Raw genomic sequence first — 24,248 nt, 5'->3', positions numbered from 1 at the left:
AAACCTAAACATGACAGTGTTCATGAGTATAGCTTCCACTGCAGGGGGTGTTGGTGATATTGTGTCCACTCCTTGTATGTTGGTAAACCAGAGCCACAGGTGTCGGGCTGCAGGCTGTTCTGATCAGGCTCACATCAAATCTGAAATCCCTTGAATTCTTTCAGTGTTTGCTTTAGCCCGCCTGGTCTGATCTGTTGGCAGAAAAGTAAATTTCTCAACTTCCATCTATCAGTTTGTAGACATAAGGGAGGATCAAGCTGAAGTATTTGAGAAGATTTCAAACATTATTCATCACAGCAAATATTGATTGGCTTGCCACAGACCTCCATGGCTCTGTGTCAGAGTAATCCTTATTAAACATTTGTTCCTCTTAAATCCTTGGCTGTAAGCTTGATTGAACCCTCGGAAAATATGAAGCCCACCACTCCCACCCCCATCTATAAAGAGGACCAGTCGGGCCCAGCCATGATCAGCACGCCGATCAGTGGCAGGGCAACAGCACCGAGAGGGGAACTCATGCTGGGAGAGGAGCTGGGGCTGCACAGGTCGAACAGACTTCCCTGGAAGCGCATCTTCTTGGAGTCCTGCCTCAGGGTCTCCCAGATGGAGCTGACTTCCTCCTGACAGTCGGACAGCGCCATGAGGGCACATGTGTGGAAAGCTTCCCAGTGGCTGGTGGCAAACAGAGCATCATCAGATCAACGCTGCGCCTGCCTTTACACTCAGAGTTCATCCCGGCTTCGGCATGCAGACGTGCACTGGCTGCCGTGGATTAATTTACTCGCCAATAATCTATCACTCAGATGGCTTCGTTGACTTCGAGTGAGTCAAACGGAGCTTTAATTACCATGGCAACTGCATCACAAAGAGAAACAATATCACAGACGATATTGCGAGTGGGCATTTTTTTTAACACAGAAGGCTTATGTGTATGTCTTTGTCTTCCAATACGCTCTGCCGGGGTTGTAGAGTGTGTGCAGTAACAATGACAAAAAACGTCCCCGGAATTTCATTACTGCTGCAGCACAGTCATAAATTATTTAGTACAATGGCTCAGTGTCTCAGCACCATTCATTTCTCTATTCTCCCTCTGTGGCTGTGGCATCTGCTCTTTCTCTCTCCAGTATTTTGTGAAGACATGAGTCCCTCATACTGTATCTGTCTGTAGTGTTTCACTCAAGCATGCACTATTTCATGCAAATTGAACTGAAGTACAATTTTGGGCACAGTGCTGCAGGTAAGTGGTTTTTAGTGAAGGTTTTTATTCCGGCCCATCACAGCTGGTTTGTCTCACACACACACAGACTCTAGTGGGGGTGTCCCATGTGCACAAATGGATGCTGCTCACACGCTGCTCACACACTCTCAAAAGTTATTATCACCTGCACACGGCCGCCACTCCCCTCTCGCTGGTTACGTTCTCCTGATAGTTGTCCATGCTCTCTCCCAGCTCCAAGACGCAATCGGAAAAGTCCTTGTAAATGTTCTCACACTTCACATCTGCAGAGCCTCCCGACACCGTCAGGGAGAGCAGCACTGCGAAACAGACACAGGTGACAGGCGAAGTTGGTATTTTTTGTACTGAATGTGTGAAATGAAATTTCTCTTTCTCTACAACAACAACTTAAGATCATGCAACTTTCTCCACAAAAACACATTTCATTCATTTTTTTTTTGTGTGATTTTAACATGACTATTCATGTGCAAATTTTAATATTTTGCAGTCCTATCATCTGAGCTTCCCTTCAGACGGATGTCGGTGGGCAGATGTTACCACAGAGAATCGTCCTGACCACTGCAGCCAATACATCCCCTCCACATGGGGTGCAATGCTCTCCTCAGAGCTATATGCGATGTAAATTCTCAAACATGTCGATAATACAACAATCTGCAAGAGGATAACGTCAAATGGGCACTATAGCAGCACTAAGTGTTAGTAAAAGTGGAAAATGCATCTATTTTGTGGGTTTTTCTCTTTGGATGCTGCACGTCTGACAGCTTGCACACTATCTCCTAAGTACAGACACCCAGTATGTGCCGTCGACTGGTACTACCAGCTGCTGGCCACGGTGCAGGCAGCTCTCATAACCACCATGCAACACTGATGGAGAGAAATAAAGATCACAATCATAGCGGTGACGGATGCAGGATGGTTAAAAAAAGAAGAAGCTGTGAAGCAGTTTTGTCTGTCAAACCATCCAAAAGTGTCTCGCAGCCTAAAAATAAGCACAGAGCAGGTTGAGATATCTCACCCAAGGCGAGCGCAAGAATCCCTCCGATCTTCGTCGACATGAAAGATCCCATATCATCCCATCTCAAGCCGAGCGGAGGGCGCGGGATGCTGCCGAGGCGCTCGTGAATCCCAATGAAAAAAGCGGCGCTGAGTCACGCGGAGCTGATCAGCTGGCCATCATGAGCGCGTCTCGGTGTGTGTCGGGGATGAAGCGGCGCCGAACACTTGGCGTGTGTGTGTGTGTGTGTGTGTGTGTGTGTGTGTGTGTGTGTGTGTGTGTGTGTGGCCTGCTCCGGCCGGCTGCTGACGTTACCTGCCCCCCCCCGGCGTGCGTCCCCCATCTGCACCGGACACCCCAACCAACGCGAGACCCTCCTGAATACCCCCAAAGTGAGCGGTGACACCCCGCCCCCACCCCCTTGTCACCACTCACCTTTATGGTACTTTATAGATTATGATCTGTAATTTTGTCTCAGTGTTGGAGCCCCACTGACAGGACAGAGTAGCTATCAGCTGCTGATATGATGACCTTTTCTTTTATTTATAGGTGTATTATTTCCTAATAATTTCCAGGGAAGAACTGTGTCATTTGGTTGTAATTACAGGGGTAGTTTATAGTCTGAGACTGCTATTTTAGATCTTTTCTCTAGTTGATTGAAGAGAAGACATTTTTAAATGTGGTGAGAAAAATAGGGATTGGTGCGTGGGGGGCTGGAACATCTCATATACAAGTGCACTTTTTAATGGCGTCTCAACATAAATGTGTGTCCCCAGTGTGCCTGCAGACCACCAAACTGTCAGAAAACTGCTCTCTCCTGCTCCATCTGTTCAGTAAATGTGTGTGAAAACACTTCGTTTAGATTTGGCCCCCTTTATGATGTCATAAGGGGATCTGCTGATCATGTGACCTCCTCCAGCCCTTCAGCAGGCTCACTGAAAACCTCCTGAGTCCGCCTCGCTGTCTGCCTTTGTTATTTCCTCACTAACTCCAGAAGCTCCCAGAGACATGAAGATGTTGAAGGCGAGAACGAAGCAGCAGATTGTTTCTGTTCTTCTGAAATGTTCAGACAGAGGATGGAAACAGCTGCAGCATCCATGTCTGATATAAAAAAAATACATTTTTTTCCAACAATAATCCATGTAAACCTGTTCTGGTAGGACCTCCAGATACAAGTATGACCTTGAAGATGAGCAGGATATGGGAGCTTTAAATGTGTGCTGAACTAATGAGCTGAAAAATAATAAAATAAAATAATAATGAAATATAAGAGTAAAATAAAGTTTTAATTTATTTACCTGAGTGGAGGTTAAGGAAAACCATATATTGTTATTATACCCCTTACTTCGATGTATTCGACTGTATTCTTTATTGATGTATTCACTTACATTTTGGACTCGTCTGATAACCATCTGCTGCCTACTTTGTCTGTTTTAGGTTTTCCAGATGTATTTTCTTTAAATAATTGATGCATTTAAACCCAAGTGAATATTTATTCATTATTCATACAAATTGCACTTTTGTGCATGTTCAGCAGACCCGCTGTGCACTGGCTGAAAAGGTCACTCCAGCTTAACATTTATTTGGAGCTCATTAATTAAGGCGAACCAACTGATCATTATCCCTTTCAGTTTTTTATTTTTAAAACAAAAATACCAGAAAAATTTGATGGTTCCAGCTTGTTTAATGTGAGAATTATATTTTTTCTTTGCCTTAACGCAAGTATAAATTGAACGTCTGCTGGTTTTACAAAACAAGACATCAACGTGGACTGTGGGACACTGTGGTGGACATCTGCCATTGTTTTCTGATGTTTTGTTGGCCCAAAGATTATTTTATTAATTGAGAGAATAACTGGAAGATTAATTAATGAAAACAATCACTGGTTGCAGCCCTACATCTAATTTCCTGTAGTGACACCATCCACTGTTGTCATTTCACTCAAACTATACAAAACATGACTGCATGAACCTCAACATGCAAGGGACGACAGCAGTACGATAATTAGGAAACAGAGTTTTTAAGAAAGTAAACACTGGGACAAAACTGTTTGTTCACCCTTTTATTGTCTCTGAAAACATATTTTCCCACAAGTGATAGTCAGCAACCTGACAGATTGCACCACTGACACCCGGTGAGGTGTTGCTCCATTGAGCCTCTTACAACAGCAAGGTGAAAAAAAAAAACAAAGAGCAGATAAATTAACCTGCAGAAACCTCCGGAGAACACTGTTTTCATTTTTGTTGTACTTGCAGCTGCCAAAAACAACACTGAAACTTTTGCAGACTTCAGGCCACACGTGACTGGATGTTAAAGAAACGCATCAGCGGCAAACCTTTAATCAATTGCATATATTCTTTCTTGACATTAAGTCTTTGCAGGGCGCTGCAAATACTGTACAGATAAGGCACAGTGGTGTTTATCTCATTGAACAGAAGGAATGTGAATGGTTTGAAGTCATAAAATCAATTTTCCTTCGTACCACATTCCCTTTGTTTTTCCATTAGAAGTTTGATGACTTCTTGGCTTATCTTTTATCACTTTTCACACACACACATACTGATAAAAAAGTCCCTTTAAAAATGAACTGTAGGTCAGTCCTGTTGGTGTCTAAACGGTCCAGGCTGACATCCGTACACACATCTTTAACACGCTGCTCGGGATGGAAACTGGATTCCAGAAATGTCGGCCCATTGCTGAGAGGAGTCGGGTTACAGTGGCGAAGAAATGAGCTTTAAAAGCCTGATGGACCATATGATGATGGATGGAAACTGAGTTTTATTGATCGGCTCCAACGGCTCTGTTGGTTCGTTTCCGTGGAGACGCTTTAGGGGAAGCCTTGTCTACGAGACAGGAAGTAAGGATCAGATGTGTCGCTTTGTTTTCATACAGTAGCAGTAACAGTAATATGAGCAAAAGCTCGCCTCTGAAAACACCTGTTTAGTTGGTTGTTACTAAAAAAACAAAAAAAAAGAGCTTACTCATGACATTGAGAGTCTCCTGAGGAATCCAGCTGATGTCCACATCGTTTATTCCACTTGTGCCCTTCTCTATTTTCACCGGGAGTCTCCTCTTCTGCAAAACACAGGTAGCAAGACAGCATTTTTAAAACATTATATATATCAGCCTGCTTCAATTTCAGTTAAAGCCCCGTTTAAGGAGAAGAGTTCACATGGAGGAGGATGGACGACTCCCCATATTAATGAAAAAAAAAACCCCAGAAATCAGAACAGCTGATAGGATCACGCACCGTCCTCGTCTCCAGCACCTGGTACATCCCAAAGAGCATCAGGGCCACCAGGCCAACCAGAAAGACGTACATGAAGATTCTGCAGAAAGAACCCCAAAATTATTTCTTCAATAAGTGAACGGAAATCACTGAAAGAGCTCCACTGTCACTTGATGTTTTCGCATACCATGCTCCATTAGTGATGCATGGATAATGGAAACTACATTTATTTTACTTCACTCACATATTCATCACAATGACGGTCACAGTTTGCAGCCATATATGCTCCAAAGGCTTTTTGTGCGAAACACTTTCTTGAAATATTGTAACCGCTGTGCTGTTTGTCCCTTTTCCTCTCCTGTCTACAGCTCCGTCCAGGTCTCCTACGCCTGATTCATTCTGACCGAGGGTCCAGGAGAGGAAGTGGATTAATGCTCCAGGCTCCGTTTGCAGAAATGGAGGCCTGTGGTTTGTGGACTTCTGGTCTTGCTGCCTCTCAGATTTTATTTACTCTCATTGTCTTTTGATTGTTTGGGAATTTTGATTCCAGTGTTTTTATTGTTTTATGTCCTTATTCAAAGGTGTTGTTTGACTAATATTATGGGTGAATGGGGCCGATAACAGATGGGGCGTAACTACGGCTGTAGCAACCAAGCTAGTTGATGATTGTGGTGTGAAAACATTTCTCAGACCTCTCCTAATCACTCTTACTTAACAATGTATGCAATCATATTGGTGCACAAACTAGCCATCAAAAACTGTGCTGTTCAAGCAAAAAGCTCTTTAATCAGCCACGGAGAGTGCACAGTTTTAGCATTACGACCCTAAAGTGACCTTCAACATTGTAAAATTAGTTTTGCAGTAATGTGGAAACACTTATTTTTGCTTAAATAATTTTCTGGAGGCAGTTTTTGTATCTTAACACCAGCAGCATAATTCTGACGAGTGATCCCTTTGTGCCAATTTCACACCTCCTTTTACAGGTTTTACATGGGCTGCAATCATCTGGGAAAGCTGGTATTGTGAAGTCTTACAGAACTGGATGTGGAAAATAAATATTAGGTGGGAAGAACAATAACTATTACTATTTATTTAGATCTAAGAAGCAGAAATTGGTTTAATGCGTCCACCCTTTGGTGTTTCCTTTCATTTTTGCTGTGTAATAATATAAAAGGAGCAATATATTTATCTACATGTTCATTTACTTTTATGTATGTGACAGGATACAATATAAAGCCAGCAGATGAAAGTCTTACGTTTCTCCGTCCAGGCCCTCCTCTCGCTCAATGATGGTGACGGTCTGGTTGTAAATGGCTGTCTGGAACACGCTGCCCTGAAGAAAAAAAAAAAAACAACAAAAAACTAGTAAATGTGAATTTTCAAGAACTTAGAAGCAGTTTTCTGAGCTGCACTTTAAAAATCATAATGTCAGTATGACTCAGCATTAAGCACATCACACAGAAACAACAATCAGGAGAAAATAATGACAAACGGGAGCCACCAGTAGTTCCAATTATACAAAAATGGAAAAAAATATAGTTGTTAGATGAAAATAATGATGATGATGATGATGATGAAGTGCTTTGCTGACAGTATTCAGTTTTCTTTCTGACAAATCATCACCTTCCTGAGGATCATCTTCACTCACTGTCCAACATCGTCACACTGGATCTCTTCTCTAGAAAACTCAGCCTGAACAGGCCGAACTAAAGCACAAACCACAAACACACTAATGAAATATATATATCTTTTTTACCTCAGCGCTGAGATAGCTGAGCAGGATAACGAGACCAAATGGACGACCTGCCATGGGCTGAGCTGGGATGAAGGAGTACTCGAAGGAGGCCTGAGCCTGAGGCTGCACCACAGTGTTCAGAGGCAAAGCTGTGAACTACACAAAGCATGCAACATTAAAACAGTGAGATAATGAACCAGGACACAGTGGAGAGTTTTCAGTTGTAATGTGTTAAGTGTAGCAGGACAGACAGAAACGCTAGGACCTGTCTTGTTTTTTTTCAATACAAACACACACAGACGCGTACAGTAGACACATTAACAAGCAATATTAACATGTTTTTTGTCCTATAATGATAATAATTATGATTAAAAAAAAACATTTTTTGGTACTTTTCTTAACAATGTTACAAAGTGCTTTACAAATCAACGCAAAACCAGACAAGACCATTAAAATGAGAATAGAACCAAAGGACAAAAGCACACATGAAGTAAAAACAACTAAAAGAATAACAATAAGATAAATAGGAACAGTATAAATAAATAAAACATATCAAACAATAAAAATATATCTCTAAAAGTAAAAAATTCAAAGGCATGGCATCAAAATCAATGTAAAAAGACTGATTCAGAATTCAATTCAAACATACTGTTCAATAATCACGTGTTTATATATAATTTTGCTGTGTCCAACTCCAAAATCAAAAGGTGGAGTAATGTTTGCTCTTTTTTTTATTTATTCAAGATCAAACTTACATTTTGAATGTAGAACTGGAAGTCTTGGGGATAACGGAAGGAGGCCTCCAGCGACTGAACGGTGAAATCCTGACTGCCTTTGTTGGTGAAACCCACCAGGAACCTCACGATTTCATTGGCAGGAAACTCTGAATGTGTCATGAACACAAACAAATTCATAAAATTAAAAGAAATGGATATAGTGCAAGTACGGTAGATAAGGTAAGAAAGAAGGAGCCAAACCAACCTTCGCCTGTCGTGAAGATGATGGTCGTGTCGGCATCGGGGTGAGACGTCAACACTTTATCGGCCCCTTCGTCAGCGTCGTCTTCGTCTCCTTCCTGAGAGGAAGAACAGGGCTGATACTCAGTGGTCTGCATGTAACACTCCGGTTTTCTATGCTGCCTTGTGGTCAAAACATACATACCGATGGTTGCATCTGATCTTCCTCAACAAGCACTTCTTCTTCATCATCTTCCTCCTCATCCACCGCAGCATCTGGGTCCTCAGTGACGTCCTCAGCAGAGTCCGACTCTGCAGAAACTTGGCCTGAGTGGATCAGAAGACACAACAGAATAATATAAGAGAGATGATTTCACCATGAGGAGAAATAATGTTGATACTGGAGTAAAAGACAATTATTGTCCAGAGTTGATGAACTGATGTTTTCCTGGTGTTAAAATCTGTTTAAGGACAGAGTATTTGCTCAGCTATCACCCATTTGACCATTTTCAGTGACTGAAATGGAATAAAAACCTGTATTTGGTCATCATGTCCACATTATTGATGTTTTTTCTTTTGAATCACTTTTTTTGTGCGATACATCAATATCAAGGTATTTGGTGAAAAATATTGATGGATTTTTCATGTAAATAGTTGTTTGTGGAGAATAAAGGCCAGTTTCACTGTGACACAAAAGCACAGACGAACCAATCAGTGATTAAGAGGTTTTAAAGTGATGTTTTAGCTGCTTTTACCTGGTAAAAGTGCAATGCAATTTCTTATACTTCTTATGTCTTATACAACATATTGTGACATACATACATACATTTCCATGGTTGCCAGATATTTCACTGTCTGCAGACAAACTGCTCACTTAGTTGCCAGTTTAAGCAGAAGATTAAAAGTCCTCAGTTTACTGTCAAACACAAGTAAACACTAGTTATATCTTATCTATGGTGACGTGTCCCTGCAGCAGCTGGTAACTGTTGCTGCATCCACAGACTGAACTGTGTCTAAAAAATCACCTCCAGAGTCCACAAAGACACTTTAAACCTCACATTTACTGGTCAACATTAGTCTTTTTTTTTTTTTTTTTTTTACTTCGACGGCAGCAGCTGGTCTGAGACGATCATTTTCTTTCATTTGGGAGTAAAACAGCTATGAGCGAATCAAATTTGGGATAAATGGGGCGCAGACTGAGATCAGCAGATCTGTGGAGACTTATTGTAAAGCTGCGTGTGTAAGTTAAAGCTGTGTGACTGTGCCACGTCAATATGTTTGGTCCTCTGATAACTTTTTAGCTGTTGCAGGAGGGAAACGAAGACATAAAGAGTTTGATTCAGAGGAATAAATCAGACTTACCGACGGATATTAACCCGCAGGGGAAGGCCAGGAGGAAAAGAAGCAGCAATTTGGGTCCGAAATGGAACATTTTGGTTAGAGTTAGAGGCTGAAAGTTAGTAACACATCAGCGTTCAGGAGAGGAGAGGGTAGAGGAGGAGCAGAGGCGGAGGAAGAGGGAGTTAGACCCGCCTGGGAGGAGGGCTATGGGAAGCCAAACAGTTCAAACACACGCGGTTCTTTGTCATGTTGGCAACACACTGACTGACAGCATGTTGACTGTGTAAAATTAGTGGATGTAGCTTCCAGGTCTGAAAAGTCTGGGATTTTATTTACACTTATTGTATTTTGGCTGTTTATGATTTTTTTTTTATTCCAGTGTTTTAATTGTTTTATGTCCTTGTCTTAATAAATCCCATGGCTTGGATTCTTTAAAAGGTGGCTTTGCAGTAACATTATGGGTGAATGGGGACGATAAAGGGTGGGGTGTAACAACAGCTCTCCTAATCAGTCTTACTCAACAATGTATGCAATTAAATTAAGGCACAAACTAGCCATCAAAAACAAAACAGTGCTGTTCAAGCAAAAAGCTCTTTCATCAGCCACGGAGAGTGCACATTTTTTCACCATTTTATGATCAGTTTTGCAGTTTTAGGACGGAAACACTTTCTTTTGCTTGGCCAATTTGCAGTTTTTGTATCTTAACACCAGCAGCACAGTTCTGACAGCTGATCCCTTTGTGCCAATTTCACACCTCCTTTTACAGGTTTTACATGGGCTGCAGTCGTCTGGGAACGCTGGTATTGTGAAGCCTTACAGAGCTGGATGTGGAAAATATTAATTAGAGGTGAAGAATAATAACTGGAGCCAATGCTGAAGTGCTTTAACCCTTTGAACTCTGTCATTTAAATGACTCAGTATGTGTGAGTGGAACTATAACAGTGAAGGATGTGAGTACACCAAACGACCTGAAGATGTTGCTGTAGCAGGTTTGCAACAGTAACATACTGTGAAGTGAAGTCTCAAAAAACTATTTCAGGATGATGTGCTGTTGAGCTCTTAACAGCAGGATGAGCTGTGGAAAAACTCATATCCAGTCTTCTTACTTGTGCAGCTCTTTAAATAACCATGCGCAATGATGTGACAGTGAACATGTCTTGACCTTTAGTGTCTGACACACCAAATAGGAAACCACTGATTTTGCAGGGTGAGGAGTGCAAAAACAAAACTGAGAACTAGCTGGAGGATGCGTCATGTCACTGCCTCACTGAATGACGTTCATCTCAAATAGTGGTACAGTGGTAAAATGTGCACATAAAAAGATTCTTATTAGAAAATCTACAATAAAATAGTAAAAACATGTGATTTAGTGATCAGAACAACAGGAGAGTAAGATTATGCTATCATCTTATTCAAGCTACAACATTTATCTTTTCATCTTTATCATAACACATGAAGGGTGAAAGTGACAAAAAAAAATTAATACACAGGTGACACAATGACTGTGAGCTGTGAAACATGCACATGGCCACAACCTTTGTGACATTCGAACCACATCTCTCTTTAATCTTTTGTTACAGTGACCGTCCAGTAAAACCAAAATGCAGTAATGATCTTCAAACAGGCTGAGAGAGTGGAACAATAGGCTCATGTTCTTCATTCATTCCTATAAATGCCTATATTCATATAAATTAGCTGCTTCAGCTTCAGCACATCTGTGACCCAGAGGAGCAGGAGATCCAAATGGTCGCTGATCCTGGCGGACTGAATGCAACAACCAGTGCGAATGTTCGTGGTACATATTCAGACAATGGCTTAATACACATTCACTGACTGTAATTACTCAACATGAATGTGGAGTGTAATAAGCACACATCCAGGTTTTTAGAGTATCCCAGTTGTGCCTGTAAACGGCATAAAACCGGTTTAGAGACACCCGGATAAGACGACCTGTTAAGGAGAGTTTTCAGGGCCGAGAGGAGAAGTTGAACACACAGACGCAGAGTTTATTCTTCACCTGAGGGATACAAGAGACAGTCTGATTGTAGTAGAGAAGTGCATACACATACATACCCAAAATATCAGTCATCATTCACTCCATGAACAGACCTTCGCATGAAGGATGCTGATGGGATAAATCTATCTTGGCTAAGCAAGAACGTGAGACATGAGTTACAAAACAATTAACCTAAACAACAATGACATAATGCATCCTAATAACCTGTGTTTCTCAGTTGTTAGTGAGGGTTAGTGGGAACAGGAAATGTTAGTGTGTTATGTAGAGATAGTGGCACCTAAAATGACAAAGTCATCAGTGTGTCCTAAGTTTGTGTTTTGTATGATCTTACTGACAAAATTATGAAGTTGGTCCAAGTGTACTTGCAAGTTGAGCAGTGGTGTTGAGTCCAATCAGAATTTAGGCTTCCAGTAATGTTTGTTTTATTACTGAGTGCTCAAATGAGTTTGTTGCTGTTGCTAACAAATTCAAATTTGCCTAAATAACTGCAGTGAAGGTGAGGTACAAGATCAGGTGTCTGTCATCCTGTCAATGCTGATGGACCTGGCGGTTACGCTCAGTGTCCCTATGTGGTCTTTTGTCACCCCCCTTTCGTCGGTTGTGAGGGTGAACTTTTGGGGCAGCTGACCTGTCTGACACCTTGGTGTGTGAGCTGGGTGGCTCACTTGTCATCCCCTTTGCTTTGGAAGGGACAATAGTTTCCCAAACTATCTGTGTCACCTTCCGTATCTCCTACAATGAGGGGTCACCTTCTTGTGTTCTGAATACAACGTGAGTGCGTATACATGGATGGAGGTTTCTTAAGAATAAGGCCTTGAAGGTGGAGCTTTCTTCTAAGCCTGGTGCATCCTTTCCTTGGAAGTATGTGTGTCTCAAACGTTTAAAATACTCTCTGGGATGCTCACGACGGGCATGCTTAATTTGGAGGGCTGCAACTATTGCTGTGTTCTCGTCAGCAGTACAGGAAAATTCTTCTGTGAGTGCTTGACGGAGCAATTTGTAGTCATTTCTGACATTTGGATGTCGTGACTGTATAAACTTGTGGACTGCTTTAGAGCTGGTTTTCCACACAAGTCTAACTTTCTCCCTTTCTGTTGCATGGGGTAAGTCAATTAGGTTGTAGTCTAGTTCCCTGAAAAAGGTGGTTGGCTGTGGTGTTGCGGTAGCAGACACCTTGAAATGTAGCTTGGAGAATACTACTAGCCTAACCAGAGACTGTGGTGGCCTACACTAGAGGGTAGTTATACACTATCTAGTGGAACTGGTGGGAATAGCAAACTACGGCCAATTAAGGTAAACTCAGATTTACACAAAATAAGTTACTCAATAACTACTCAAACTGCAATGGTGAGCAATAAGTTGCTCACCAAAAATTATGCTCTAACTGAAATGCAGGGCAGTAACAGTCAGGAATATCTCTTTCAATTGACTCAAGCTGGAACACGTGGCAGTTACAGCTAGGTACTAACTTCACAGGGCTGATAGCACACTGTGGCTCTCTCAGGCTCTATTTCTTATTCAGGCTGATGTGTGTGGTGAGGCCCAACATGTCTACAAATCACTGTGTGAGAGTGTGTGGTCTCACTACTAACACTACCAGAAAGGTCCAGGGTCTAGAAAAGTCCAAATAAATGTTGAGTGGATCCAGTCAGTACAGAAATCAAGCATGTGAACGCCTCCTATAAGATCTCAGTTGTTTCACAGCAGATCATTTAAAGTGTGTTTTGCCAGGCTGCAGTAGCAACAGGTTTAGCAGCTCCGCCTACTGAGCAAGAAGTTTGCCTCCAGTTCACGAGGTCATCATGATAAAATAAATGAGCGCCGTCTCACTCCTGTAGGTGAAATTGCCGCACTGATAATGGGCTTTTTCTTCACACTTACTGATCAACGTATTATAACGTTATTATCACTGGTGCATTTTTGTCCCAGCAGGTCATGGCCGACTTTACAGATGTAAAAGGAGATCTGTGGCCTCTGGGATGACAACATGTGTCACTGTGACTGATGAGTTTATACATCATTTTCTGTTTTGCTCAATGTTAAGGCTTGAAAGGGAATTTTCTTTAAAAAATACTAATAAAACATATTTCTATTTTGGCTAAACAATAAATATTAAGTAGATACTGGCTAATTAACGGTTAAATGTGACTTTTTATATTCTCAAAGGAATATTTAGTATGATTCAAGCTAAATTTAGTTGTTTTATTATAGCAAAACTGTCTTCTGTGCCAATATTCCTTGATATTGTCAAAAGAGGTTCTCTCCACTTGTTGCATTGACGCTATTCTCAGTCTAAAAAAATGTTGTGGTTTTCTGCAAAAGCACACATCCTGTAATGTCTTCACAGTCCTCTGAAAAGAAAAAAAGTTTCTTTTAGCATTGCATTGTTGCATTGCATTGTGTGAGCGTAACTTTGATGCTGTAGTCACATTTACAGCACAGTGAGAGACACAGAAAGAGAGAGAGATGTCCCCAGTTGGATCTTCAATAGCAAACAATACGACAACAGGTGGTAAGTGTTGATATAGAAAATGTAACCTAAATGTGAGCCGTGGCATTGCAATGTTTGATGAAAGGGTTGATGAGGGATTGAAAGGGTATTTGTGATATTTGCTGCTCAGAGGTCAAACATGCTCAGTATTTATGATGAAGAACAACCCTGTGAGGCGTTACACAGACATTTGGCAGCAATCAAATATGACATTAAGTGCAAGAACGGCAACGGATACAGTTGAATGATGTCGAAATATTGGAGGGGACCCAGTTCAAACTCCTTTTGACTGCAGAAAGGAGTTTATTCTTTCGTCACATTGTATATTGGTCTTTGCAGTCACCGCCAAATGGCAGACAAACAAAGTTAGTGACTAGTTGGTGTACAATGTGAAGCATTTAGCCAAATGTTTCTTTCAGGAGTTGTTTCAGACAAATCAGATTTAAACGTTACTTAAACACAACTACAAATGAATGCTAATGTTGCTCCATGCATGTCGGATGTTTTTTTGATGTGATTTTTTTTGTCCCATGTGGCAAAAAAAAAAAAGAAAAAAGAATTCATGCTGCTTTAAATAAATTATGTGGGCACAGAGCCAAGAGGAACACACCCAGCTTGTGAGATGAATTTTTCAGACAAGCTCACGTGTGCATGCTTAACAGATTTTGTTTTTGGAGATTAAGTTTAGTGGTCCAGTTAAATATAAATTAATATCTCTGTAAAGGCTCAAAGGTCAGCTTGTTTTTATGCATGTCTCACTCAAAACACACACACACACACGACTGATCTCATATCCTATGAATTATTTTGTCCAGTAAACATCAGTAGTCGAATACTTGATGATCTGTAATCACCACGGGTCAGAAGTATCAAACCATCACATCGTGGACTGCTTCATAATTACCCTTCACTATGAGTCCTACAATGTGACGCTACCATGGTAACAAAGTGATATAATTATTCCTTTCAGAAACTCTCTGATGAAACTGGAGCTAAATGAAGGCAGTCAGTGAAACACGCTCAGAGGCATGTTTGAGTATCAGTCAGTGGAATAATTAGGTTGGCACATGCAACATCATGCGCGGAGTGTGTTTGACATTGTGATGAAGTGAATCAGCATAGAGAGAATAATCCTTTTCCTATTAAATTATGTGCATTATATATGATGTTATCTATATTATAATAATATATGTTAAATTACGTGTATGCATTGCTAAAATTAGAACTGCTACCTCAAAACCTTTGTAATATTAAAGGTGCCCAGTGGAAATTGCCCAGATTTTAAAGTTTTAAGTCCCGCATTACTTATATCCTTGTTTGTTTGCTCACCAAATGTAAATTAGTGGAATAGAGTAAAATCGTTGGTGGGACTGTGTGTCCTCATCTGGACTGTAAGAGAAGAATTTAGTAGGACAATCACCCCGAAACAATAAAAGTGACTGGGATACAGACAGGATGGCTATGCTTCCAGACTAATCTACAGTAATATTATCTTCTAACCCCACCTCTGGTGCACTTAAACTGGCTGTCCACACAACTTTAAACTTAAAATTTCCTAGAGTTTCAGAGATTTCAAATGCATCCTGTTGAGCTGAATTCATCTGAAATTTGTATGAACTGTTGCACTATACGTTTCAGGTATTTTTTCCGTTTGTGAGTGTATTGACTGAATGTTTTACTTTATCTGCGGGTGATATAAGTTTAGCAAAGTGCTGGAGTTGTCTACGACTGTACGTTGGACCGACACAAAACTTTGCAAATGTGTTTTTTTTTTTTTTTGAGGTAGGAAATCATCCAACATGTTTTGCTGAGCACGTATTCTTGCAACAAAAACCTGCTGCAGAGTGCAATCCCACAGATCACATATTCAAGCGTAATAAAACCACATCTGCTGCAGACGAACAAGCAGAGCCGCTGACGAAAGAGACAGCGAAAATCTCTTGCTTAAAGGCACTACTGCTGTTGAGCTTGTAACCATGATTTTTTTTATTGTCTTGTTTTTCCCAGCAGGGATTGAAACGGTCTGCTGACCAGAGGCTTAAAAGTTATTTTACATTACATTGTTTCAGGCTGTTGCAATGAATATTTAGCTACATAGATAAAATATTCATTTGTAGTCACGCATCAGTTAGAAAAGTATCAGATAGGAAAATATTGAGCTAGCATTGATTAGGCCCCTTGAAATTTATAATACATCCAGCTGAACAAACCTAAATCCCTTGATCCCTGTCTCTACCACTGAGGTCCATGTGACCTTATGAACAGGAAGCTGCATGCAGCCAGAAATACACAAATCAGACCCTACAGCTCCATCCAATTGTGTGCCAAACTTATGACTTACCTGCCACTATAATGAGGCTGGGGATTGCCTTGAGCATGGAGTGTGTTTGAGAATAGAAGCTGGTGAACCACAAACCAGCTTATTATTTCACACAATATCGTCCAGTTGTTTTGTCCTTATCGTAATATTTTATGCTGCCTCACTATCTTTTATGCATTTTTATGCATTTTCAACTGCCTTTGTGTATGAAATGTGCTCTAAAGATAAACTCACCATTAGTTCCTAAAGTAAACTTTGCATGGTGGTTCTGTGGTTAGCGCTGTCACCTCACTGTCTGAGTGGATGTAACTTCTGATTTGAATTTCTTTGTGTGTGGTATCATTTATGTCTCAAATACAAGACTGAAGGTGGTTTCAGTCAGTGTTGTTCAACAAAATCAGTATCAGTATTTTTCATTATTTTAAATAATACATAATAAATGTAGTTATTTTTCTATTTTCATCCAGACAAGGCAGACAAGGACTTTATCTGTGAGCCACGTCATCAGTGGTTGCTATTCGGGGTTATCAGCATGATGCTCATCGTCTCATTATCTTGGAATATTTTTTGCTGCATATCAAAAAGTTCTTCAGGTAATTACATTATATGCTTTTAAAAATTCCAGTGAAAACAAATTAATTTCCCGCCTCCCATGTTGAATATATTATTCTTTATACTGGAACAGGAAAATGTCAACCAAGGATAAGACGAAGGTATGTAGCTTGTATATTCATTTTTATTCATAAGAAGTAAGAGTAACATACATATATAAAACTAAATAAACAATAACAATGTAAAAGAAACCCACACATTTCCTTTCTGTTTGTCCAATTTAAGACGGAGCTCAAGGCAGATGGAGGACAATCCTATTTATGGAAACATAAGCTACATGCAGACAAGTAAGTGCATTGGACTATTGTGTCTCTCTGTGTGCCTTTATCTGTGTCTGCTTACAGCATGATGTTGTTTTCCGCAGGCACGACTCTGTTCACCGAAGCTGATCCTGCACCGTTGTCACTCAGCTCTTCATCTTTGAGGGATCAACAGAGAGTCAATTCTGACTTTCAGGTAGAGTCTTTAAGCCCCTTTGCAAAGATTGAGATCGTACTTGTGGGTCCACATCAGTCTCTGTAGCTCAGTTCACACACACATTACTCACCTTCACAGCTAAACTTTGTTATAAGAGGTAAAGGAATGCGGAGGTAGCATAAAAAGTAAGCAGGAGCAGGACCATGAAACAAGTATATCACATTAGCTGCAAACAGGCTGTCAACAAGCTGGAATGGGTGTCCTTAAATCCTTTGATGAAACTGTGCCTGTTAAAGTACGTCCACTAAAAGAGTGTCTGACAACATTGTGGAAACGATCCCACATTGATAGACCTCTATGATCCTTTTGGCATCAGTTTTATATTCTGTTTGTGTTATTGTGTGACTTTGGTGTTTTAAAGGGTTTGTCTGGGATCCAACACAATATTTGTTTAACACACAATAATAACACACACAATCTAACCGATCAAGGCAGCAGTAGACCAGCATCTTCTGTGTTCTGTGATGTAAAATTACTGTTTTTGTCAATGGAGTCTGGTGGCTTTGATGAGAATGATGTAATGTCTGTTTCTAGTTAAAAGAAAATGATCGTGCAGGTCTATTTTTGTGGGATCCTTTCTGTAATATTCTCAGACACATAGAATAACAATCGGAGCCTGTCTGTGGCAAAAACAAACATTTTTTGTGAACGTGCTTTGAAGGGCACAGTTCCCCTAAAGGATAACATGACAGCCATTGCACTATGTTTGCTGCCTTTTTTGCATCTGCCGGCTGATGTGATCTACCTGGCCAGTTCCGAGACTTCATGTACCTACTGATCATTTCAAATCCAAATGATGAATGATATAAACGTGTATATATAATGTGTGAAAATGTCACATAATAGCATTTTGTTTCTCTTTCCAGTACAAAACCCAGGACTGCTACGCAAACCTGACCCTGAAGGCTCCCAGGCAGCAGTCTGGCCACAGCTCTCCACAGATACAGTACTCAGATGTAGTCCAGTTAGAGGAGCCTCCAGAGTCAGAGAAGGAAGATGAATGCAATCCAGACACCCTCTCCACCGTGTCCGATCTGTATGCTTCTGTACAAACTCAACGCACCAAAACCGTCGACACTGCTGACAGCGGAGAGGGCTATGCCAACCACCTCTGAGAGAAGCACGGCCGCTGATGCTGAGATGCCACAAACGGTCTTTGTGCAACTTGACCTACCGCCACAGGATGTCACCAGTTGTTGTTTGTACCATAGCCCTTCCTTGTCATACCACTCATGCAAGACTTGTACTAGGTTTACTAAACTTTGTTCAATACATTTGTTTAGACTTACTTTGTTTTGGTGTTGCTGATGTTTCTGTAAGAGCAACTGACCTGTAAAAGCATTTGGTTGTTAACTTATTATATCTTCAAATCTATATCACAGTGGAATTGATAAATTGTGTGGTCTTCACAGAAACGATAACCCATAGATTATTAGAGACTCCTTTTCAAACATGTATCCAAGCATAAAAAGAGCTTTGAATAATAATGTGCGTGTCATAAGGTTTTTCCACCCAAAAGTTGATGTGATGCATGACACCTATCATGCTGACACATACATTTCTTAAACTGAATTCTAGGGTGAACACAGTGAAACTTTTTCCCTTCACTTGATAAATGAGAAAACATCCGTCCAGTGTCAAACTCTTAGCATAAATAAGTCACACACATGGTGAGGCTCAAACATCCAACTGCAGTAACAATGAACAAAACACCATTTTCAATACTTCTCACACAACCATGGATCTATATCTGACCAGTCTAATTCTCTACTGATGAAGTCAGCAGTGTTACACATGCCGACTTGCTCACCATGTTGAGGTTAAATTAATGTCACTTACTCTTGATAAGTTAATGTTTAAACCCATCAAATCTCTGATTCCTTGATCATATCTGACCCAACAAGAACAGCCTTGAAGATCATAGCCAGCTACAAATAAGATAAATGATAAGAGTAAACTTTCCTTTATCATCAAAGTAACTTTTTCATTTATTCATCACTTTTCTTTTTTTCAGTGTTTCAGTGTTCAGTAAAATAAAAAAAACATAGAACAAACAAACAACCAAAAAAGAAGCGCTAGCTTATTCAGAGCAGGTAGATGTTGTATGTCACAAATTGCTTCAACCCATAAAAACAAAACATACTATTGTACATGCAGTTCATTAGGCGCCTTAAAAGAAAGGTAATTTAGGTCTGTACTTTGTAGTTTCCACCACATAATACTATTTATGACTGTGATAACAGTTAAGGAAGCAATAGTCATTGTGGAAGATAATAAGCTTTATGATAATGATAATGATTCATGGCCAGCTGCAGGACAGCTGCCACTTTGTCCTCCGACAGAACGAGGGAACTCACATCTAAAGGGCATAGCTGTCCATTGACTACAGCTTTCTTTTAACATTATTTTGAGCAAAGTGAAGAATTGTGAATGTGAAGTGACCTCAGTTTACTACTAATAAAGAATAAATACCAATATGGACATTCCATCACTGAAATTTTGATCAAAGCTACCTTCCTAAAGAATTTTAGGAGCAGGACTAAAATGTTTAAAATACAGTTGATGGGTGTTCAATAGAAAATGTTTGAGCAATGCAGTCCACAGTTCACTGCTGTCATTAAAGGTCACATTTCAGTGTAGCTATGATTAAATCAACCTCAAAGTCAGTCCCCCGTTGTGGTATGAACTTCATACAGAATGCCATTTATTTATTATGTTGAAACTGATAGAACTGTTCATGATTAGATAAGACACTTTGCTGACCCTTTATGACCGTTGACAGGCTCTCAAATGCAGATCAAAATGAATCTGTTATTTATCATCTTCTACACCATAAACTTTATATTCTCAACTCAAACATGCTTATCTTATTTAGGTGCAAATCTTGTTTTAAGCTTTAAGGTGCAAAATAATTTATAGATGTACAGTAAAGTGAATTAAATACAAGTACTTATAGTGTCAATCAATAAACCTTCTAATTGAATTGAACGTAGAGGACTGAGGTCTGTGTGCCTTTATCTCAAGGAAAATTGGTAGGAGGTTTGGCATCAAGCGGATGTTTATGAGTTTGTAAGATAACGATGTCTCAGATGCTTTTAACTGGCTTGCATGAGCAGGAGATGCAGTGTACTATTATATAACAGGAGTGTATTATTAGAGCAGAGAATCAATAGCTTTTGAACAGAATCAAAATGTATTGAAAACTGTTGAATTCTGTCAAGAAGCTGGGTCTTCTTGGCTTGTGACCTGATCAGATGTTATCCACGCTGAAACAGGCTGTAATCCAAATGGCCCAATTATTCTGTGTGTTATCAATTCAGAAGAATGTACCTTTGCTCTGAATTTCAAGTCTTTTTTTTTATACATTTGTAATTTAAGAAAAAATAACAGTGAATAAAAAAGGAGAGATAAAAACAAAACCAAAAGGCACATAATATAATAGCAGAGATTCAAAATTACATAATCTATTTATGCTTTCTTTCTCAAGACAAGAAGTTCCTGAGTCCATTATGTCCATCACACATATCATCATCTAGTAGAAATCCAGTAGAGCAGCCACCTCCATTGACAGTCTATAAAGACCTTACACCAGGTGTCCATGCTGAAATAGTTTGCTTTGTGTTGTTTCCAGTTGGGATGGCTGATAGGAAAGCCAGTGCTACAATAGAACATACAACTTTTGGTTGCACAGTGTACAAGTGAACAAGTTACCAGGCAATAGTTTACATCTATGTTTTCATTAGTGTCCGACCAAAAGCTGCACAATAAGAGGACAATAAGTGCATTAACGTGTTTACTGAAAATCAAAAAATTCAAAACTGCATGGACAGTTCATTCTCCCATCACATGTACAGCCAAATTACTGCAAACGGTCTGAGCCGAAAGGACAACATGCTATGAGTTATGATTACATAACTGGAGTCATTATACCTGACTTTTATTCGATATTTCAGTTAGCCAGCAGATAGTAGCCTTAAGTAAAGTACACAGTTAATAACTTATAGTTAATATGTGGAGTTAATAACTTCACTGTTACCATGTTGTTTGTGGACTGAAAGGTGCATGTTTATTGAGGAGCTGATTAATCTACTTCCATTCTTTATTGTAAAACATTTCTTTTATAAATTAGAAGTTCACTTTACACCCAAAGTTTGGGGAAAATAACCCCATATTTAGATTTTATTCCAGTTATTTCCTGTAAATTCCTATTATTATTCCTATTGAAAGCTTTTACCCTGTAAAGTAGTTTCAGATATTACATTGATGATACATTACCTTGAGATTGCTATATCAAAAACATTCTGCCCTTGAAAACCTAATGTTTTACGTAATGTTGTTTCTGATTCCATTTAAGTAGCGTGAGATATTTAATGTATTCACCTTGAGGAGCTCCTCTACATGCTAATTCGTTTCGATTGTGTCTATGGAGTTAAGGCCTGTAATCAAATATGCAACATACAGGAGATGATGCATGTCAAATGCACATTTGACATTTGATAATAACAGCATTTCATCTTACGAGTACAATGCTGAGGAGGCAGAGAGCTCTGACTTACTATTAATTTTAAATGTGAGATAAAATGGAGAAATGAAATGAAGGTGATGATTTGTGCATGGCTTAAATATGTTCCCTATAAATTATGAAAAATGATAGATTTGTGTACTTTAGAAATAATTTATTTCAAATGGATTTACATACCTTCAGAACCCTTGAGCTCAAACCAGTGAATGCATTTTATCACTCTAACACAATACAAGGCAAAGCAGGCATAACAGGCATAATAATTAATCACACATCTGTAACACTTGCAAACAAGTGTGAAAAATATTTACATTTAGACAATAATTAAAAAATTGAATGACTCATGATGGCTGCCTCTGTGTGACGGCTCAGACTTTGGTGTTTATAGAGCTCATTTGTTCTTTTTCGCTCATGGGGGTCTCAAAGTCAGAGGGCAAGTCGAAGAAAAGCTCATCATCAAAGCAGTCCATGTCAGATGGGGATGCCATGAAGGGCAGCTTCATGACAAAACCAGTCAGGATCCCACCAACTGTAGATGCCGCGATGGTGGTGAAGACAGCTGCCAGCTGGTAGAGGGCTTGTTCCTGTGCAGTCCGACCCAAGCCCGGCTTCAGCCCTGGGATCAGTCTCTGCAGTTCCAGGAGCTTTGGATCTCCCTCTGGTGGTGCACGATGGGAAAAGATCTGGTACATGCTGGGCCCGTAGGTTTCCTCAGTGGCTAGGAGGATGGCACAGATCCCTGCTATAGATGATATGAGGCCAGTGAGCCCGTGGAGGTTGTGAATACCACACTGGTCTTGGATCCTCATGTTTCGGGCCATAAAGGGGGTCAGGTACTTGTATCCAAAGAAACAGGCAGTGCAGCCCATGACGCCCAGGGCGTATGCAGCTACAGGGGAGATCATCATGTCCACAGAGGCCCCAACAGTCACACCACCTGCCAGAGTCACGTTTTGAATATCAGCCATTGTGAGCTTGCCTCTCTTATTGAATGCAGCAGAGAGTGCAAAGGCAGTGATAGTGGATGAGCTTAGGCCGATAAACGTGTGGAGTATTGCTCTGTGTTGATCGTCACCCTTAAAGGTCAGAGCAGAATTGAATGAGGGCCAGAACACCCAAAGGAACAGAGTTCCCATTACAGAGAGGATGTCAGAGTGATAACTTGTGATCTCTTTAGCGTGTCCCTTATTCAGGCTTGGGCGGTACAGCGCAAATGTCACCCCTAGACCAAAGTAGCAGGCAAACAGGTGAATAAGAATAGTGCCACCTGCATCATTGATCCTAATATATTTCAATACTGCCCACTCTGTCACAGCAAAGACAGGGATCTCCAGCAAAGCCATGAACAGGAGCTGAACAGGACTGGTCTTCCCGAGCACGGCTCCGAAAGAGATGAGCACCACAGCACAGGCAAACTCTGCATTCAACAGGTTGATCACCCCCAGGTGAATTTTACCGTCATGGTAAAACTGGAAGAATCCTTGCATCAGGATCGCCCACTGGATCGCAAATGTGGCTGTGAGGAAGTTGAAGACCATCCCACTGAAGCCGTAGAATCGGAAGAAGGCCAGCAGGCAGCCGAAGCCTATGAAGATCATCACCTGCACGTCAGCAAAGTAGGGATAGTCGCGGTACAGAGAGTTGTCCATTGGGATGGTCTCGTTGTTTTGCAGCTTAGCGTTGGCATTGTCGTCGTAAGTGACAAACGCAGCATAAAGAGCTATAATGACAACCTCCAACACCAGCACAAGCACCGGCAGGCGCACCTTCAAACTTATAGACGCACTCATGGTGATGTAGACCTCACAGTTTCTCCCCCAGCTGCAGCAACACCCCTTTTATACCTCTTTTTTATCAGATAAGAGCAGCTAATGGCATTGGGTAAAGAGCATAACCCCACTGACACGTCCACTGTTATTTAACACTGCAGCACCATGAGTGAGGACTGTACTTTAATCCTTTAGATTCCTCAAAATTCCCCTCCTGTTTCTCATCACAATTCTGCCTAAAGTTAAATAAAAAAAAAATAAAAGAGGAAATTTCAAGAGCATAATAAAAGATTAATGAAGATCCAACAAAGGTTTGACTTAATTTGACACAACAAAAGCAGAATGAAAGCTTGATTCTAACAGTAAACACTGTGTCACTCTGTTGCAGTTTTACTCACGTTAGATTTACTATATGAAATTTAATCAGCGGTGCTTGTGACAGTTAGCAGTTTTATTGAGTTTTATTGCTCAGATTTTGATAATATGCTATGATGGTCTGCACAATGAATGTAAATAACTGTTACATTCAATAATCACAGTTATTTGTT

The 24,248-nt window shown here is 40.4% G+C and overlaps 4 protein-coding genes across 4 annotated transcripts; 1 reads left to right on the top strand and 3 right to left on the bottom strand.

Moving 5' to 3' along the window:
- Positions 1 to 437: 437 nt before the first annotated feature.
- LOC139220393 (neuritin-like) lies at positions 438 to 2,304 on the bottom strand. Its single transcript, XM_070852493.1, has 3 exons — positions 2,253 to 2,304; positions 1,383 to 1,536; positions 438 to 672 (listed from the first exon to the last, which is right to left on the bottom strand). Exons 1-3 carry the CDS (start codon positions 2,302 to 2,304, stop codon positions 438 to 440), a joined length of 441 nt encoding a protein of 146 aa, XP_070708594.1.
- A 1,974-nt stretch (positions 2,305 to 4,278) lies between these two features.
- Positions 4,279 to 9,653, bottom strand: LOC139212366 (translocon-associated protein subunit alpha-like). Its single transcript, XM_070842907.1, has 9 exons — positions 9,514 to 9,653; positions 8,357 to 8,478; positions 8,177 to 8,270; positions 7,951 to 8,078; positions 7,217 to 7,351; positions 6,717 to 6,793; positions 5,482 to 5,560; positions 5,213 to 5,306; positions 4,279 to 5,074 (listed from the first exon to the last, which is right to left on the bottom strand). The coding sequence occupies exons 1-9, from the start codon at positions 9,581 to 9,583 to the stop codon at positions 5,010 to 5,012; spliced, it is 864 nt and encodes a 287-aa protein (XP_070699008.1). The 5' UTR covers positions 9,584 to 9,653; the 3' UTR covers positions 4,279 to 5,009.
- Positions 9,654 to 13,920: 4,267 nt separating this feature from the next.
- LOC139217868 (signaling threshold-regulating transmembrane adapter 1-like) lies at positions 13,921 to 18,869 on the top strand. Its single transcript, XM_070849355.1, has 6 exons — positions 13,921 to 14,021; positions 16,788 to 16,913; positions 17,006 to 17,033; positions 17,158 to 17,219; positions 17,297 to 17,388; positions 18,276 to 18,869. Exons 1-6 carry the CDS (start codon positions 13,976 to 13,978, stop codon positions 18,522 to 18,524), a joined length of 603 nt encoding a protein of 200 aa, XP_070705456.1. The 5' UTR covers positions 13,921 to 13,975; the 3' UTR covers positions 18,525 to 18,869.
- A 3,430-nt stretch (positions 18,870 to 22,299) lies between these two features.
- rh50 (Rh50-like protein) lies at positions 22,300 to 23,721 on the bottom strand. The gene has a single exon (XM_070852536.1). It carries the CDS (start codon positions 23,719 to 23,721, stop codon positions 22,300 to 22,302), a length of 1,422 nt encoding a protein of 473 aa, XP_070708637.1.
- Positions 23,722 to 24,248: the final 527 nt, after the last annotated feature.

This window comes from Pempheris klunzingeri, chromosome 2 (assembly GCF_042242105.1).
Source record: "Pempheris klunzingeri isolate RE-2024b chromosome 2, fPemKlu1.hap1, whole genome shotgun sequence".
Lineage (NCBI taxonomy): Eukaryota > Metazoa > Chordata > Actinopteri > Acropomatiformes > Pempheridae > Pempheris > Pempheris klunzingeri.
This window is presented reverse-complemented; position numbering and strand designations above follow the sequence as displayed.

What these genes read in the sequence shown, in the direction of transcription:
- LOC139220393 (XM_070852493.1), bottom strand. Translation starts at nt 2,304, where the DNA reads ATGGGATCTTTCATGTCGACGAAGATCGGAGGGATTCTTGCGCTCGCC. An exon ending in GATTCTTGCGCTCGCCTTGG is followed by an intron (nt 1,537 to 2,252) that starts GTGAGATATCTC and finishes TCTGTTTCGCAG; the next exon opens with TGCTGCTCTCCCTGACGGTG. An exon ending in GGAGTGGCGGCCGTGTGCAG is followed by an intron (nt 673 to 1,382) that starts GTGATAATAACT and finishes GTTTGCCACCAG; the next exon opens with CCACTGGGAAGCTTTCCACA.
- LOC139212366 (XM_070842907.1), bottom strand. Translation starts at nt 9,583, where the DNA reads ATGTTCCATTTCGGACCCAAATTGCTGCTTCTTTTCCTCCTGGCCTTC. An exon ending in GAGGGCCTGGACGGAGAAAC is followed by an intron (nt 5,561 to 6,716) that starts GTAAGACTTTCA and finishes TTCTTTCTGCAG; the next exon opens with AATCTTCATGTACGTCTTTC. An exon ending in AGGTGCTGGAGACGAGGACG is followed by an intron (nt 5,307 to 5,481) that starts GTGCGTGATCCT and finishes TGTGTTTTGCAG; the next exon opens with AAGAGGAGACTCCCGGTGAA.
- LOC139217868 (XM_070849355.1), top strand. Translation starts at nt 13,976, where the DNA reads ATGTCCCCAGTTGGATCTTCAATAGCAAACAATACGACAACAGGTG. An exon ending in CAACCAAGGATAAGACGAAG is followed by an intron (nt 17,034 to 17,157) that starts GTATGTAGCTTG and finishes GTCCAATTTAAG; the next exon opens with ACGGAGCTCAAGGCAGATGG. An exon ending in CATAAGCTACATGCAGACAA is followed by an intron (nt 17,220 to 17,296) that starts GTAAGTGCATTG and finishes TGTTTTCCGCAG; the next exon opens with GCACGACTCTGTTCACCGAA.
- rh50 (XM_070852536.1), bottom strand. Translation starts at nt 23,721, where the DNA reads ATGAGTGCGTCTATAAGTTTGAAGGTGCGCCTGCCGGTGCTTGTGCTG.